General features: G+C 38.8%; 1 protein-coding gene across 2 annotated transcripts in view; it reads left to right on the top strand.

Annotated features, from left to right (window-relative positions):
- The window catches only part of CDK14 (cyclin dependent kinase 14), a 562594-nt gene that overhangs the window by 468973 nt on the left and 74306 nt on the right, over positions 1–19315 (top strand). Inside the window, exons 13-15 of one of the 2 annotated variants that reach the window (XM_039250037.1) lie at positions 1375–1514; positions 8064–8207; positions 13827–13968. In XM_039250037.1, the coding sequence (XP_039105968.1) occupies positions 1375–1514; positions 8064–8179 (256 nt within the window). In that variant the 3' untranslated portion in view covers positions 8180–8207; positions 13827–13968. Of the gene's footprint in view, positions 1–1374; positions 1515–8063; positions 8208–13826; positions 13969–19315 lie in introns of those variants that run through there. The other variant, XM_039250036.1, reaches the window with a different exon arrangement.

The raw sequence follows: 19315 nt of genomic DNA, 5'->3' as shown, positions 1-19315 counted from the left end.
GATGCAACTTGCCCTCATATTCTCTGGCTTTCTCAGAGAGAGAGAGAGAACGAGAGAGCACCTTGTTTATTGTACCTTGTTGCAGAAACTCGGGAACCCACAGGTTGCCTTTAGTAATTTTCTGAGAGCATAACAAATGCAAAGCATGTTAGAGCCAAGTAATTCTAGATGGCTTTAAATCCACTCAACGTGCTAATAGAGCAATCCATTAGGGAGTCTCTGACTCCCACTTAGCTTGCACCACCATTAGATGGAGAGAGTGCCCTTGGTCAACAAATAAATATGAGGATGTGTAGAAAGTGCCTAGGCAGGTGCTTGACACATGTCAACCGTCCATCAATGTCAGCCATTATCAGGAATACTTCTTTTATCATTTTTATGTTAATTACCTTGACTTGATTTTGCTGAGCTGTGAAATAGAGATTCCACAAAAACCAAGGGGGGCTAGACTGTGTGATCTGGTATGCATTTGGAAGTTGTACCACATGGGAGATTTGACTTCTCTACTTTTTTGGTCATCTTGAGACACATATTTTCTATCTACTATTGTTTTAATGATCATCTTGAATTAATTCAGCCCCATATGGGTTATACATATTCCCTTTGTTAACCTGATTGTTAATATTATGACTGTTGATATTTGACAGGGTACTTATGCGAATAATTTTATATTCAATGTAAGAAAATGTAAATTCTTAGAGGAAAAGTAACTTTAGTAACTAGAGAACTTAATAGTAGTTTTATTTTGGTTCTCCTAGTTATTTTCTATTAATTTTCCTATAAATGTATCCAGATGTGTACGCAGTAGGTAGATTCTGTGAACATATTCTGGCAACTCTTTGATAAATTATCTCTTGAAATTTTCTACCTTGGGACCTTTTTGTGTCCTGAAAGTATCAGCCCTTTAGTTATAGTAGAAATGTTTTGGGGCGCCTGGGTGGCTTAGTCGGTTAGGCAACCGACTTTGGCTCAGGTCATGATCTCACAGCTGGTGAGTTCAAGCCCCATGTCGTGCTCTGTGCTGACAGCTCAGAGCTTGGAGCCTGCTTCGGATTCTGTGTCTCCCTCTCTCTCTGTCCCACCCTTGCTCATGCTCTGTCTCTCTCTGTCAAAAATAAATAAACATTAAAAAAATTTATAGTAGAAATGTTTTAAATCGAGGAGATGAAGATATCAAGAGTAAAAGCTAGTTAAAGTTAACAGACACTCTGAAAACCAACAGGAATTCTGCTTCTTTTTATTGTCAGCAGATAATTTAACTTGTTTTGTGGCCAGGAATAAATAAGTTCCAAAAATAATTAGGTGAACTTTATGTCTTATTTAGTGGTTTTTCTTGTTTGGTCTGATTTCTCTCTTTTTTGCTTGTGTTTTCAGGCTCAGCTATGTGAATTATGCAGAGGATCTGGCCTCCAAGCTCCTACAATGTTCCCCAAAGAACAGACTATCAGCACAGGCTGCCTTGAGCCATGAGTATTTTAGTGACCTGCCCCCACGGCTATGGGAACTGACTGATAGTTAGTATGACAAATCTGAAACATCCAATCAAAGCAGCCATTCTTTGTAACATCTGTATGTAACATACTTGTAAAGGACTCATGTTTTTATAGGTGCATATGTAAGATTATGTATGTTTGCATATGCATTACATGTACACATATATGTGTGTGTGTGTGTGTATCTATATACAGGGGTTGAGGGAGAGCTAGAGAGAGAGCGAGAGGGAGAGAGAGAGAGAGAATGAGGGAAAGAGAGTCATGTGTGTATATATTTAGTGGAATCCTGCCATTCGATTCCTAGCTTACCAGACAGAGGAAGAAAATGGATTCCTTTTTTTGCTATCTCTGCTCTGCAGTCTGCAACTGCATGTCTTTGTATTTGATTATGCATGTGTCCAAAAGAATGATCTGGACAGTCATAAAGGAAAAGGAAAATATGATTTACATATTTAGTGCTTTGTGCATGCAGTACTTTTTAACTGGCTGCAGTACACAGAAGAGAAATGATTCATTTTTGTTTGATTCTCAGAGACCATCTTGGTTGTAACAATAACGGTAAAAAAGGTTGCTATGCAGTGAGCTGACGAAGAGTTGGCAATTGGCTAATGCACTGAATTGACATGTAAGAACCAAAGACTTGTAATTCATTTTAACTACAAATGCTCTTGGTATTCGTACAGACAGCTCCTCTCTGGATCTTTTTAAAACAAAACACATTCCTGGGTGGGTTTTTGTTTTGTTTTTACAAAAGTGTTCATATTTACACAGCCTTTTTCAATTACATTTTAAATATTTGGGAGATTTATGGCTGGGAGGATCTCATCTTTCTTCCAAAGTGTGAAACAGAATTCTTGTGAAATTTTGCAAAACACTATTGCAATAAGAACATTTTTGTTCAATGGTGATGCATACTTTCCAAATGCCAATTTTTCATATTCCTTCCCATACTCTTTTCTGACTGCCTTAAAAATTAATGTACTGCATGTATGCGTAGATAATTATAATACATTCATTAATCCTTGGGTACTACTTACCATACATAACATAAAGTTATTTAATCTCCTGGACCATAGACTTTTTCTCCCACTGTAATATTAGATTCTCCTTGACAACAGTACCCTTTATTTTTCAGCTAAGTCCCAAGTAACAGTTTCTACCCTAAATCATTTTTGATATCCCACATTTAATGTGAATTTCTTTTTTTTTTGCCCTAAACTGTCTATAGATATACTAATCCACTACACTCCCCCTTATGCTTAGTAAATCTTCTTTAACATTTTGTATATTCCCAACCCATATTTTTTCTATATTCTGCCCTACTTTCTTTCTAAAAGTCTACCCACTGACCATTATGCAAACTTTTCCCATTTTTTAAATTAAAGATAAAATTTCTATGGAAAAATAATGAATTAGTGACACATCTTCCGATACTGAAAAAGAGAGATATAAATGGGCTCATTAGTTTTTGGCTCATCGAATTCAAACATATGGTTTGTTTTCCCATTTAGTATAACTTGTAACTTGATATCACTCCTCCTTGGTGACATCTCAATCCCATCTGACTCGATGATTGAGTTTAAGCCAGGATTTTGATGGTCTATGAATTCTGAATTCTGTAGTGGTACTTTTCTGTTAATATGGACTTATTACCCACTTGCCACTTAGTTTATCAGCCAGTGGTTAAATCCAGTTTCTATCAGTAAGTAAATGCCTGCACATTATCACTCGGCAGCAGGCTGCCACCGGAGACAGCCTTGTCCTCGTCATTAACAAGCACAATGTATGCAGAACACCAGAGGGGAATTAAAACCACAAAAAATACCTCAGGGTGGTATTTTTAATATGAGAATTTAATTTGTAATTTCACAGATTAAGAATTTTGGCTGCATTAATCCCTTTATCAGCTCACAGCAGGCTATTTGCAGAAGCATAACCATAAGGCGATATTCATTGGCAGAAACATGTCTTTGCATAACGTTAAACATCAGGAGCAGTGAAACCTTTTGAAGGGGGGAGAATAAAGATGAAAAATCATTATATTTTTAAAGGAAGATTCTGCTAAAGGCCTCCGGTAACAATTTTGAGTTACAGAAATGCTATTTCTGTGTCTAGTAGATAATCATTTTGAAGCATAAATCCAGTCACAAGAAAGGACAATCCCAGTATTAAATACTATAGTCATTTCCATTTAGAACAATGTGGTAGTCCTTGTAAACATGTTTACAAAACAAAATTCCTAGACTTTGGAAACTTGGAGAACCAAGGTGAAATGACTGCTTTCGGGGACTCTGTGATCTAGGTTAATATTCTGTAGACTATATTTAGAAATTATTCAAATTAAATTTCACATCAGTATTGAGTCTTCTAGCAAGGGCAATACCCTCGTGTGCTTCCTTTTCAAGGAGATTTAGGAGGAGATCCACCTGGGAAGAAGTGTTGCAGAACCAAAGAATGGATTATCTTAAGCAACCAAGTACTGGTTTATGTTCATCAACTACAGGAACCTCACTGCATTGGTCCACTCAGGCTACTATAACAAAATATACCTTACACTGTGGAGGCTTAAACAATTAACATTTATTTCTCATACTTCTGGGGCTGAGATGTCCACGATTAAGGTGCTGGCATATTTTGTTCCTGGTGAAGCCTCTTCCAGGCTTGCAGAAAGCCATCTTGCTATGTCCTTGCATGGCAAAAAGAACAATCTCTGTCTCTCTCTCCTTCTTCTTATAAAGCTATGAATCTCATAATATGGGCCTCACCCTCACGACCTCATCTAAACCTCATTACCACCCGTCTCCAAATACCATCACATCGGGGTGAAGTCTTCAACATATGAACTTGGGGAGGAATGCACGTCAGTCCACAGCGCTTACATTCTTGAAGATAGTTAATAACATTTTTTAAAGAATGTCCACCAAAGGAAAACACTTATGCATGCAGCAGCAAAGCCAGGTTAAAAGGAGAAAATTGAGGGGCGCCTGAGTGGCTCAGTCGGTTAAGCGTCCAACTTCGGCTCAGGTCATGATCTCACGGTTCGTGGGTTCGAGCCCCGCGTCGGGCTCTGTGCTCACAGCCAGCTCGGAGCCTGGGGCTTGTTTTAGATTCTGTGTCTCCCTCTCTCTCTGACCCTTCCCTATTCACACTGTCTCTCTCTCGCTCTTTCAGAAATTAATAAAACGTAAAAAAAGGAGAAAATTGGAACAATAATAAATTAAAAGTGGGCTTAAGCCTTCTTGACTGACTTTAATATATCAGAGTCTGTGACAAGAGTTTCAAGTGTTAGAATCTTGGTTATAGAAAGCATGTAATTGTTCCATGGGTTAAATATAAAAATTAAGTTGTATGCTTATGCCAGATGCTTATTTGCTTTGGAAGAACATTTAACAATATAATATCTTTCTTTCTTGTGCTGTCCCTTAAAATCTCATCAGTTTACATAATAGCAGAACTTAGAAGTAATGTGTTACTATGCCACCAAAGGGGAAATTATAAATTTATTGAGCAAGAATAGTGATACCTGGGGATCTGGTAGTTAAAGCTGACTAATTCCGGTGGCACCCCGTCATTCTCCCTCTGTCCTGAAACCCCAACAGCCTTGCCCCACTTCTTCACAGAAATTTAATTTCAGGGAAGTAAACGGAGGGCTGATTTAGAAGAAATTCATTACTTTTCCCAAATACACCACAGGGCATTCTCCTGTGTATACTATCAAGTTACATAAATTATTGAAGCTGAACTACCCTTGTCAAAGTAAATGAACAAAATACACATCATAGCACAGAGTCCTTGATTTTATTACATTCATTTGCTAATTCACAAAACTCAGATCTGCAGTGAAAGAAGGCCAACAAATTGGTGCAGCGAGAAGAGCACTGAATTGGGAATCAGACCACCTGGGTTCTAACTTAAGCTCCATGTGGTAACTAGCTGGGCAACTGTGGGCAAGTGCGTTGGTGTCTGTGGGTTTCTGATTTCTCATTTAGAGACCCAGTGGTCCCTAAGGACCTTTCCAGCTCTAACGTTTGTAAGTTTTCCTACTCATTCCTATATATTATCCTAAAACCACATTATGCCATTAATGTAGCTCCATGCTGTGTTCTTAAAGGTGGGAAAATAAATATACCCAGTTCAAATGTATTTGCTGCTTCAAGTTCCTAGCCTTCCATTTTCTGTGAGTACCTTTTTTTTTTTTTTCTTTTAAAGTTTATTTATTTTGAGAGACAAAGAGAGAGTGGGCAGGAGAGGGATAGAGACAGGGAGAGAGAATCCCAAGCAGGCTCCACACTGTCAGCTCAGAACCCATCACAGAGCTTGATCTCACAAACTATGAGATCATACCCTGAGCTGAAATGAAGAGTTGGGCACTTAACCAACTGAGCCACCCAGGCACCCCTCTTGTGAATCCTTCTGAACTAGGCTTTGGTGCCTAAAACTCCAGAACTGCTTTTCTCAAAGTCTCTGTCCTGGTCTTTTCCCAGCCCTCATCTCAGTCCATCAACAGAATTCAACACAATTATCTAGTAACCCTTCCTAGTAATATTTCCTTCACTTTGATTCCAGGACAGGACTCTGTCATGGCTTTCCTCTTGCTTCCCTAAACTCTCCCTTTCAGACTTCTTTGTGGAGTTCTCATCTGCCATGTGCCCATCTCATATGCCCTGGGGCATAACCCTCAGATCTTTCTGTCTGTATACCCTCCCTAAAGCCTACATGATCTCATTCAGTCTCCTGAGTTAAGTACCATCTGTACACTGACAGCTTCCTGATTTCAATCTCCAGTCTCACCTTCCTTGACTCTAGACTTGCATATTCAACCAACTACTCTACATCTCCATGTGGCCCTCCAGTAGGCATCTCAAACTGAATACTACTGAAATTGAATTCCTGGTCTTTTCTCCCAGACCTGCTCCTCCTGTACTCTTCCCCTTATCAATAAATAGTAACATCATTCTTCCAACTGGTTAAAGTTGTCCTTGATGGCTCCTCTTTTGTCACGCTCAAACGCAATTCTTCCACAGACAGTGTTGGTGCTAGAAAGCACCATTCCTTCTCTCTACCCCTCCTCTGCTCACTCTTTCTCTCTCTCAAAAAAATAAATAAATAAATAAATAAACAAAGCTTAAAAAAAAAAGTAGGGGAGTGGGTGCATGAGTGCATGAGCTCAGTTAGTTAAACATCCAACTCTTGATTTCGGCTCAGGTCATGATCTCACAGTTCATGAGTTCAGGCCCCACATTGGGCTCTGCCTTGACATTGCAGAGCCTGCTTGGGGTTTTCTCTCTCTCTCTCTCTGCCTCTCTCTGTTCTCTCTCTCTCTCAAAAAATAAATAAACACACACACACACACAAACATACACACACCATTCCTCACTTCTTCACTGCTGTCACCCTGCCCCAAGTCAGTCACCATCTTCTTTCACCTATGTATTTTTTTAATATTTCTTTTTGAGAGAGACAGAAAGACAGAATGTGAGCGGGGTAGGAGCAGAGAGAGAGAGAGAGAGAGAGAATCTGAATCAGGCTCCAGGCTCCAAACTGTCAGGACGGAGCCCAACATGGGGCTCAAACCCATGAACCTTGCGATTATGATCTGAGCCAAAGTTGGATGCCCAACTGACTGAACCACCCAGGCACTCCTTACCTGTATTTTTACAATAGCCTTCTGTTTTGCCTGCTTCTCATCTTTCCCCTTAGTGTCCACTCCTGTTGTTTCCTCTTCCTATGGCTTGTGCTTACTTATCCTCAAAATATGTGCGTGGCTTTCTCTTTTACCCCCCCTGAGCCTCTGTTCAAATGTACCTTATCAAGAAATCCTTCACTGGGGCACCTAGGTGGCTCAGTCGGTTAAGCATCCGACTTCGGCTCAGGTCATGATTTCATGGTTTGTGGGTTCGAGCCCCACATTGGGCTCTGTGCTGACAGCTCAGAGCCTGGAACCTACTTCAGATTCTGTGTCTCCCTCTCTCTCTGCCCCTCCCCCACTTGTGCTCTGTCATCTGTCTCTGTCTCTCAAAAATAAATATGAAAAAAAAATTTTGTAAGGAAAAGAAGGCCTTCACTGACCTTCTTCCACCCAGCATTTCTGGTTTCTTTTCCCTGCTCTATTTTTCTTCATAACACTTACTACTAGCTGACATATTTATTTGATTGTTAATCATCTGTCTCTCCCAAAAGGAATCAACAAGAACAGGGATTTCTTTACATTCTGATTTATACACTGCAGGATTCCAAAATACCTAGAACAGTGTGAGGTTCAATAAATATTTCTCCAATGAATGAGTGAAAGAATGGCACAAAACAAGGGCAAGATATGTTGTTTCCAATCCAAGTTAATTGTTCTAGATCAGAGATATAAGAGCAAGAATATCACTTCGTGATACTGTGATATCATATGTGTGTATAAATCTGTGTAAATGTGCCTGTGGCTATTACCACTTGACATTTCAGAGACCAACACATACCACAATGTTCCATGTGCAGGACACCTAGAATTGCAACTCAGTCTCCATTTTTTTAAACAAAAGATATAAATATATAAACGGCAACTTTTCATTCTGTCCACAGTGTCTTCTATTTTTACCGTCCCAAACGTCAGATTACAGCCAGAAGCTGGAGAAAGCATGCGGGCCTTTGGGAAAAACAATAGTTATGGCAAAAGTCTATCAAATAGCAAGCACTGATGAGCACAACATTCTCAAGAGAGCACAGGTAAGATGACCTACTTTGCCTGAAAAGTAATAATGAATAGATATTGAACAGATCTTCTACATGAGATATTTCAGATTCATTTTTTCCCTAAATGTCTTATGAATCTCTTGCATTCATTACGGCATCCATAACAGATTCTACTGAGGAGAGTACAGTTAGTCATATTTTCAGGTACCTACTGGATCCTGGCCAAAATTGTATTTTACTTATGCAGTGATAAACAAACCATTTTGGTTACAAGCGAATCGTTTTAACTACTCACACATTCTTTGTGGAGGTTAGAAAAGGTTAACCTTCAACTGTATTCTAAGTCACAGACAGAGCCAAAATTTGGCTCACACAATTTTTTTAATTAGTTGCTCTCATTTTAAAATAGAGAGATTTTATACAGAGTCTGGATTCTTGGCTTTTTAAATTTTTTTTTTAAATCAGCAACCCTGGTAATACTGTGCTCACATTCCTGCCAGAATTTTGTGTGTATAACTGAATCATGGCTGCTTCCCTTGGAAAGGACGTGTACTCCCTAGTTTAGCTTAGCTTCTGTGTGGGCCACTTAGCCTACTGTTGATTCCTACATGGCCGCTAGTACAGACCTTATCGTGATGAAGCTTTTCTTTTCTTCCTATTTGATTCTTTGACCTTTACTATTCTGTAGAGAAGAAGCATAATCTAAACAAGGCGATCTCTAGCATGCTGGCCTGTTAGAGACACACATGCTGCACAAAAACAAGCATAAGACAGCAAATTCTGAAAAGGCTGTGTCTTTACTGCCAGATGGAAATGTCTGGAGTTTTTTTGGAATTTTATGCCTATATATATCTTTCTGCTTAACATAACTCTAAAGCAAATGGAGAACACACTTTTTTGTGGGGAGGGCTTTTTTTATTTGCTAGCCCATATTTGCTGCTTGCTCATGTGGATATACAGTGATTAAGTGTTCTGGTGAATTGAAGGATACCGACAGCGTTGCAAGAGTCTCTCTTCCTTCTTCTGCCTCTTAATGTGAAATGTGTTAACAGGTTCAATTGCCAGGATGGCAAAGAGAACAAATTATACTGCTCCATTGTCTTGTGAGTGATTTGCCAATACCTTCAGCTATGTTGGGGACTCAGCTTTTGCATACATTCAATGTAGGGACCAACTTTGTTGTCTTGGGAATAGGGTAGTGATTTTGAATGGTCAGAAATGAAAGATCCCCAGATAAAACATGGCGTATAAATGCCAGTCAGAAAATGTTAACTAATAGACTTGACACTATATACATAAGAGTAATATTCTTCATTCTTCACCTTTTTTCTCTCCACTGTATGAAAAGTTACCTAGCAGCACAGCTTCACTGCCTCTGGGGTGTTAGTGCTCCCATTCAGAATTTCAGTTGGTCACACAGAGTGAGCTGAGTTCTGAGAACTGTTCTCCTGGTTCTGAGAACAGTTTTAATTCATGAGGTTTGTAGCACATGCTTCTTAAATTATTTAACCTGTATTACCTTGATGAGGGCCCCTGGCTTTATAAATCCACTAACCAGTTGAGTAAAACAAAACAAAAGGTGAACTTTATTGGTGCTGCTGCTGCCCCATACAGCAAGCTTGAATTTCAGTCACAGAGCTTTGTGCCTTTTCTTCTCTGCTCTTTTCGGATCGCTCTGACCCAGGTCTAGCCAGTCAAAGCTGCTAGAAGGTCTTCTAGGTCAGCTTCTTCTTGTAAAATCAAATCAAGCTGACCGGACCGAAGCATTGCCCATAAGGTCTCAAAAATTGCTGATTGAAAGGAGGCTTTTAAAGAGGTGCTCAGATCTGCAATCATTAGTATTTGAAAGCCCTTACAAAAATGTATTTTCTTTGCAGTATATTTTTTAAACTAGATTTAAAGTTATAGGAACTCCTTCCTCTAGAATTATTTGACAATGATACAAATATGTTCTCTATGAGTTTTCTCCTTTTCACATCAACTTTTAAAGCTTGAATATCTTTATTGTTTTTGTTGCTTTCTTCCGAATCCAAATACTTCAGCTTCATTCAACATTATATTGAGGAAACGTCTATGTTTCCTTTTCCAGAAAAGCTGCAAGGAGGGGTGCCTGGGTGGCTCAGTTGATTAAACGTCTGACTCTTGATTTCGGGTCAGGTCATGGTTCTGAGTTCGGGCCCTGCTTCAGGGCTGACAGTCCAGAACCTGCTTGGAATTCTCTCTTTCTGTCCCTTGCCTGCTCACATGCAAGCTCTCTCTCAAAATAAATAAATAAACTTTAAAAAAACACTGCAGGGAAGCTGGATTCTAAGAGTTTTCTGTCAATCATCAGAAAAAGAAACCATTTTGATTTCTACCTTTGTTGGTTTTTAAATTTTACTAAATGAGGCCATCATAGAGATCAAGTAATACAGCCTATATATTGGCCTCATACATCTGAGCAATGGAAGTTATTCTGACCAATAGCTGAATATTCATGTCTATTTTGTAGACATGACAGAGTAAAAAGTCTACCATAAGTACATATTCATACTGAAAAACATTCTAATTCTCTAGATTTTGATTTTGTTATTGATGAATAATTAACTCTACACCAAGCTGTGGCATGTTAAATTTTCCTCAAATGTCCTGACTCTTTGTAAACCCCAGAGAGATTGGGAAGACGAGGGGTGGGAAAGAGGTTGAGGGCCCAAAGAGGCTAAAACTGTAATCTAGCATTTCAGCCACCTCTCTTTGGGGAGCTGCACAGTCAATGTGGAAAATGCATTGCATCACTTCTGCGTTTAAAATGATGGAGAACTGAGTAGAAGGGAGTGTTTTAAGTCCTAATTGCCCTCCTCTACCTCAAGCCAAATTGTCTCTAAACTTGCATACCAAGGTCACTTCAGTTGTTTAGTTAATAATACTGGATTTGCATAAAGTGGCCTTAGTGGAAAAGCTAATGAGAAGCATTTTTCTTTGCAGCAAAAAGCAATTTTGGTTTCAGAGTCTTGTAACCAAGTTAAATGAAAGTAAAACTCTGCACACCTAAGTTAAAAATGGGACAGATGCCAGTGGATGATCAAAATACTCTGCTTCCTACATTTTGTTATCCTCTAAAGATATTTAGACTAATGATTTCATAGTTTGTCCCCACTCTTTATCAGTATTGAAAGGTAAAGACCATCCTAAAGTCTAAGACACTGTGCACTGAAATTTTCCTCAAAGAAAAGACCAGAAGCTATATTGAGTATCACATTCATTTGTATCACTTATATTTGCACAGAGCAATACCAGACACTCACTGATGCTGAGCTTAATTTTCCAGTCGTTCTAAATGGAATGGGGTGCCCCGGCTGGCTCATTTGGTGGAGGATGCAACTCTTGATCTTGAAGTTTTATGTTCGGTCCCTACATTGGGTATAGAGATTACTTTAAAAAATAAAATCTTAAAAATTGAATAAAAATTAATTGAGACAGGAAGTGCATGGTCACTCTCTCTACTCCTTTTGTTGAATACAGGGATAAGAATGGCCTCTCATCTTTTAGATAGTTTTTTTTTTTTTTTCTTAAATCCTATGTGCTCATTAGGGAACATCTCTTTTCAGCGAATCAGTTGGTGTTCAGTCCCTATTGAATCCATAATAAATCTACAAATATCAGTCTAGTACATCAAAATATTATACTTGGTTCAAGTGCAAGATGTTAACTTCATACATATTTTGATGACCTTCCCCTTGCCTTATAGCATATTATCTTTACCAATCAACATGAAATATTATATGACAATGAAAAAAATGTGTTAGATTCAGCTTGACTCAGTCATCAAGTAGTACTTTCCTATAATCGGCTACTAGGTAAACAGTAGAATGCATAAATTGTTTCAGAATTTTAATTAAATAAGATAAAGATTTTTAAAGAAAACAAACTCCAGACAGAATATAATGCATTTGTGCTTAAGACCCTCTGGCATCACCATCTGAACATTCAGTACAGCAGATGTTCTGACACCCTGAGGAGCTTTTAAAAATGCAGGTTCCCGGAGTCCGTGAATCAGTACTTTGAAGAACCCCAAAGGATGTTAGTACAGGTAGCCCTTGGACCACATATTATGACATCTTCAGTAAATATTCAAGAATTATATATTTATGAAGTAAAATAATTTATTTGGGTCAGGACTGTATAAGAACAGACTAAGAAAATCCGTCCCATCACTTACCTTCCCTATTTTTCTAGAAAGAGTAGAGTAATGCTATCCAACAAGGTAACCACTAAGCCATGTGTGGCTATTTACATTTAATTTTTAATTAATCAAAATTAAATTTTAATTTTGTTTCCTCAGTAGCATAACCATGTTTCAGGTGCTCATTAGCCACACATGACCAGTGGCCACCTTACCGGACAGGGCAGATAAAGAACCCTTCTAGCATCACAGTTCCCTGTACCTGACGGCTCTGGTGATGAGCATTTCCCCTACCTGCCTTTCAAAAAAGGATCAGAAAAATTAAAATAAATTCAATCAGTAAAAAATATGTTTCAGTTCTAGATTATAGCCATTAAAGGGAAGCTTGAAATGTCCGAGGAAGAGACGCCTTCAAGTGAGAAGACAGGTGGCAAGGTGAGAGGGCCAGAGACAGATGATTGGAGAGAGCCATGCCATGGGATCAGGAGAGATCATGAGAAAGTGGGCGTTGGGATCTTCCAGGGGAAGGAGACACAGTCAGGCTTCTTCAGTTAGCAGTGGTCTTTGTTGAGGTTGCTTCGAGAGGGTAGGAAGAACAAGGCCGACAGTCTATGCAACTGCACAGACAGCCTCACAAAGACTGAGCCTCCTTCAGAATCCAACAAGCTTCACTTCCTCTGCCGTCTTAACCACCAGTAACTGCTCATCTCCAGTAACTGCTCCTGTCCTCGGTGCTGTGATGCCACAGTGGCTCACTTTCTCAACTGGCATTTTCATCTTCTCTTCATCTCCTGGCTTCTGCCGACTTGTTTCTGCTTATTCATGAATCCTGCTTATTGCCGTTTCCCTTTGTCTCTATTTCCAGGGCAGTCTACCACTGAGCACTTTTACTCAGATTCAAACCCTCCTCACAAGCAGCTCTGGTTGGTGTAGGCATTATCATGAAGTAAAAAGCAAGCTTTGAACAAGGCTGTTGTATCAGTCAGTCTGTAAGTTGCTGGCTGACTATAGATTGCTGTAGGCCCATCGCTGAGCCCTGATCCAGTCTGCTGAGCTGTGAACTGGGCCAACCTTTTCTTAAGGAACCACACAGAGGATTGCTCTAAAGATGGGTTTAGAAGTCTCTGAAGCTTCTACAAACCAAGGAGGATAGCCAGGAGGCACCTTGCCTGGCCTGTACACCACCAAGGGAAAAAAGTACAGAGGACACATTCCAATTTTAATGGTGTAACAACATCCTCATTGTGTGATATTTTTGGCAAAAGGTCTTTCTAAACTATGTTGCATTTTCTCAACTGCAGACCCAAAAGAAGATAAAAACTCATTAATACTTACCACAGCGTAAGCAATTCGAGTATTGGTTGCAGATTTCCTTCAGCAGCAGGAAGTTTTCTCAGTCTTTTTCTCTAAGAACTTATTTTCTGCATGACCCTACAGATTTTTTTCCTATCAAACAACTAAAGTTTTGTTATCTCTGTTATTTCATGCAGTGGACAATAGTTGTGCAAATAACGGTCAGAGGAGGAAACAAACATCCATGTTCCTCACAGGTTTTATCTGAAAGAATCCCTGGTTTTTGCCATTATCCCTACATTGCTGCAGATGAAAAACTACATCTTATTGGGAAATTGACAGTGCTTCGAACCACAAATGCATAATGCATGTTATGAACACTAGATTGAGAAGAAGTGAAATGTTAGTGGTTTCTCCATGCCACCCCCAGCCCTCTTTCCCTCCACCCCGGAGAGTCTCTTGTCTCCTCTAAACTCTGATGCAAAACTCTGTCCCTTTTCTGCCTCTCCACTCCTCCCTTTCCTTGGGTCACCTCTGACCTATACCCTGCATCACCACCAACAACCCTATGAATGGATTAGCCAAGGACTCGAAGGCGTTTACTGTCTAATCTGCTCAATTATGTCCTGAGATTGTCACAAAGCAGAATGTCACTTGAATGCCTTTACTGTCTAATCTGCTCAGTTATGTCCTGAGATTGTTACAAAGCAGAATGAAAATAAAGTCAAATATATCATGCATTTTTTGAAAGTATTTTTTGTATTGACATAATTTCAGATGTCTAGAGGAGTTACAAGAATAATACGAAGAATTCCTGATACCCTTCACCTACTTTCCCCAAATGTTTGCATTTTACTATATTTGCTTTATCATATTCATTTTCTCTCCCTCCATCCCTCCCTGTCTCTCTCTCTCTCAGACACACATGTACACACACGTGTACATACACATTATTTGTCGAAACAACTGTTTTTACTCACATGATGCTCCAGTACTTTTCACTATTTCAGTGCTTTTCTTAAAAGCAGAATTCAGAGTGATTTTTTTTAATTAAAAAATAATAGGTTTTTTTGTCCTTGCTCTTCTTTTTCCTTGCTCTGAGAGTTTTGAAAAGCAAAATGGCTAAAAGAGGAAGAAACTGGTGTGATGCTCCACATATTGGTTCATCAGTCCATGGATGCTCAAAAATTAGCTGTATTTTTGTGATTCAATTTTCCAGGTCAGATGAGCTTTCAAATTGTGGAGTGACGGTGGGGAAAGGCACTGCATCTTGCATCTATTGTCTTTTTAAAACCCAAATTAATTTCTTAGGGACTATTTAGCCAGCAGCATAATATGAATGAAGCCTTCTTATAATGGGCACAAGATGTGGTGTGGCTAGTAAGCAAGATACCTATTAGAATGCTTGGCCAAACTATTATGAAGTTAGCAGTCACATATAACAAGAAGTTATAATCAGTTCAGGTGCTCTATTTTTCCCTTTCATTTAATGTTGATTCTTATGAATTTGGGATACAGAGGGAATCGTCTATGCCCTAAGTGCACTGTATTGTATTATTAATACCAGGATAGCAGCTGAGTCCCACTAGACAGTCTTTGTGGTCTGCGGATGCTCTAAGAAGTGTCTGAGCATAAAAGGAGGCTGTTTGAGTTGAAGTGGGCTGATGGTCTGGGATGACATTTGAATGCATGGAGGACAATGTCTAAATGACAATGTCGAGAAGGGAAGGCAAAAAGAAGCTCGAAACTATTCCCATTGTCCCACAGATGCTCATCATTCCTCCTGAGATACTCCTCACATGGAAGCTTTGTCTGGGTAGAAACAGGGAGTGGGATCAAGGAGGGATAGACTCTGGGACCCTGGGACAAAAGCCAGGGATTCGGGCCCTTAGACACATTAAAATTCCAGAGAGAGAGCAAATGTAATGAAAACTGCAACCGAATGTATTTCAAGTCTAACAAAGTTAAACATTTTAGCTAAATTATTACAAGTATATTTAACAAAATGTTTGCAATACTCTGAGATGCTTCCATGAATAAAGCTTTTAAGAACATCAAATTGGTTGTCCAAATGAATAATTTACTGAATCTCTTGGAATTTAGGATGGATGTTTACAATTGCATACGCACGCACACATGCACACGCACACGCACGCACACACACACACACACACACTCACACTGTACTCTCACACAGCCATGTAGAATAATTTTTCAACAGTTCTAGAGTTCTTAGGATAACATCATAGATTATTCAAAGGATTCTTTTCCCACCTAAGGAAATAATGTATAAGTTCTAGAACAAAAACAATACCAAAGTTAGAGAAATTGACAGAAATTTACCTCTTAATAAATATCACTATGTATGCTATGCATGGAATCCAATGCTGTGCTGTTAACTTCCGTATTAGGTGATTTTTTTTCCTTTAAATTATCACCATTCTTTTAATGTAGTCTGCATTATGTATAGTGCCCTTGGATTTTTAATTGCTCTGGATTATCACTTTCAATGCAATTAGTAAAATGCCCTCAATTACATATAATAATTACTGTAAATGGGGCTATCGGCCTAATTACTATAAATGGGGAAAGATGTGTGATTATCACGTGCAATTAAATCATATACAGTATTTATTTTACATTATTACATACAATGGTGTAATGATAGCACATAATTATATCGTATCATTCCTTGGTCAACAAATCCACCTCATACTGAGATATCTAGAGTTGTGATCCACTGTCAAAGATTCATGTACCAGCTCTTTCTTCCTAAAGTAATTGGGTTACTCTGTGGGCTGGGAACCCACTAAATAAACTAATTGTGCACAGGCAAGAAAAACTCTGGAAAGAAAAATTTATTTTATCTTTGTTAATTAAGAATGCCCAGATTATCCTATGTTGTCAGTGTTAAATCCTCCCTGAGCACAAAGCCAGCCTCCACCGTACCTGTTTGTTTTCATGTAAATGTGTAAAAATCAACACCTCTAAATGGTGGCAACATTTAAAATATGCCTGGAAAAAAAAGAGGTCCTTTCTTCATTGTGGCAAACATGATAATCATCCCTAGTTTACAAATAAATGCACACTTAACAAGCTTATAGCACATAATTAATTCTGCAAAGGATGCTGTTTGGCAGAGTGGGATTATGAGAATTGCATATTGATAGTGGCAGGAGAAATAAATCTATCTTCTCTGCGTAAGGTAGGGTGTTCTTGTGTTCTCTAGAAACTGGCACATCTCAGAGGTGTTGCTCTCAAAATGATCTCAGGATGGAAAGAAATCAGTAATTACAGAGCTAGGCATTCAGTTGTGTCCTAATTTTCCCACCAGTTTTTCAGTGTTTCAGCTGCCTCAGAGACTTAAAGTATTCTCATTAGGTAGCTGCACAGGCAACCGCTTGCCTACTCCCTCATTCTCCTCGTTCGCATTTCCTTTTTTTTTTTTTTCCCCCCATTCCTGCCTTGGGAGTGACTGTGAAGATCATTTGCTGGAATGATTGGCAGGTTAGAGGATTCGATCAGATGAGTTCCTCTTAGTGCAGGTCAAAAAGGCTAGTTAGCAGGAGCTGTTGAAAAATGCCAGCAGCATTCGAAATGGGAAATGTCATGACTTCGAGGCAGGGGGTGCCACCTGGAACAGAAAGCCCCCAGCTCATTAGCAAGTTACAGGATGTGGGCTTAACTGGAGGGAGCAGAGAAGGAAAGATAATACCCAATAGGGAAAATGATTGTGAAGTGGAATTGATTTCATGTATAATTTGTTTATCACTAGAGGGGACAAATGCTGTCCTTCTGACATGAGCAGAGGAGTATGGACTATGAATGAAGCAATTTAGCATAATCTCCAGGTTGAGCTTTGGATTTAAAGAAGGCAAACTTCTTTATTCTTAACTGTGGAAATGATCAGGTCATGTTACATTAATTAAAGCTGACATACTCTCAAATGATTTATCTGGGCAATTGTGGCAATTCGACAGAAACTGATAGAGATGGGCAACTTCAGAAAAGAAGAGGGATGTTTTTTTCCTCGGCTGGCGTGGAAGACTAGCTCAGTTGCATACTGAATTATAACAGGGCTCATGTTTATCTTCAGTGGCTTGCTAGGCTGCACAAATCAAACCCGGGCTCTCGATTCTCCTGCCGTCTCATTTATAGAAGAGAGCATTTGCCCTTTGGTACATGTAGATCTAATCCATGTGAAAATATGTATGTATATTTTAGAATATGACTGTATCATATTTTGGCATAATGTTAAAGTTGTAATTTTTTTTAAAGGGGAAGCTCTCCTGTTTCATTACTGCCTAGTTGTCAGTTCATCTAGAATTTGATATTTTGCCATAAAGTCAACAACTTACAGTAGCCGTAGTTACAGACAAAACTAAACCAAAAAGGTTCCCTTTCAGGAAAAAATTAATCTGCAGTTTGTAAAAAGAGAATGTAGTGGCAAAACAGAAAAGAATATTGCCTAGCATGTGCTCAAAATGAACTCCAAATTTAAAGCTTCCAGTATTTCTACAGTGGATTAAATGGGCTTCAGAAGTGTAAAGCCTTCCTCTACATAAATTCCATCAGAAAACATATTTTCTTTTGATAAGAAACTTTTACGATATCATTTGTCTTTTACTTGGAGATCTTCATCTTGTTATTTTAAGTTACAAATACTACAGCTGCAAGTCTTTCTGGGTGTTTACCAAAGAATGTTTACTTAGCATCCAGATTTTGGTTAAAATATATATTTTCAAATTGCCTCTGCCCTGTGTTTCTCTTTTCTCTTAAATATTGAGACCTTATATGAGGCAGCTATGAAATAGCCAGTGCTTGTTTTTATCAAGCAACCTCAGACTGCTGTCTTAAGTGACTAGGAATCTTAAAACCTCCTAGTCAAAACACTGGTGGAAAACTCATTCTGTTCTGTATTCAGCATAAAAAGCTTAGCATTAAGCTACTGAATATAGCTGTCAAGATATACTGCATTAGTTTTGTCAAATGTAAAAATTTAAACATCAGTGTGAATCCACTCATCCCGTTATTTGGAAGTTTTATTGTGTGGTCCAGAAGCTGGCCTTCGTGGGGGGGAATGAAATACTATTTGAAATGGTTCATCTAAAGCTAAGATTTTTTTTTTATTTGGCCACAATAACTCAATTTGTTAATAACTGACAGATATATTAGAAAAAATGAATAAATCAACTATTTTGAGAGAAAGCACTGTCAAAAAATTATTTTAAGAAGAGAAGTGTCAACTACAAGTAGATTTCCCAGTGTTCAGACTAGCTTTTTAACTCAGATGCCCTTACCTCTCAAGACAGGCAAGCCAGAGATGTCTGGCCATGCAGACCCAGGGGTGCATGGTGATATTTGTGTGTGCCTGGTCTCATTTGCCAACGTCTTCTTTCTTCCCTGCCCTCGGCTTGGCCTTCCACAGTCAACTCTGCTTTCACGGACTTCGTACGGTCCCCACTGTTTTACATTCTTCTCAATGAATCTTCTATTAACTGAAATAGTAGGATACTTATTGATGTTCTTATTTATCATCCCATTTGTTGAATGTTTTCACTACTTTATAGTTGAGAGATCTCGTTGTTAAAAGTCTCACCTTCAGGTGTATGGGTTCCCCTCCTATAAGGTCCATTGGTTCTGAAGAAAAGAAATGACATCCTCATAACTGTCCTCTGTACCAGCA

Source organism: Hyaena hyaena, unplaced genomic scaffold (assembly GCF_003009895.1).
Source record: "Hyaena hyaena isolate Hyena2069 unplaced genomic scaffold, ASM300989v1 scaffold_357, whole genome shotgun sequence".
Classification (NCBI taxonomy): Eukaryota; Metazoa; Chordata; class Mammalia; order Carnivora; family Hyaenidae; genus Hyaena; species Hyaena hyaena.
The sequence above is the reverse complement of the archived record's forward strand: the minus strand, read 5'-3'. Positions and strand labels throughout refer to the sequence as shown.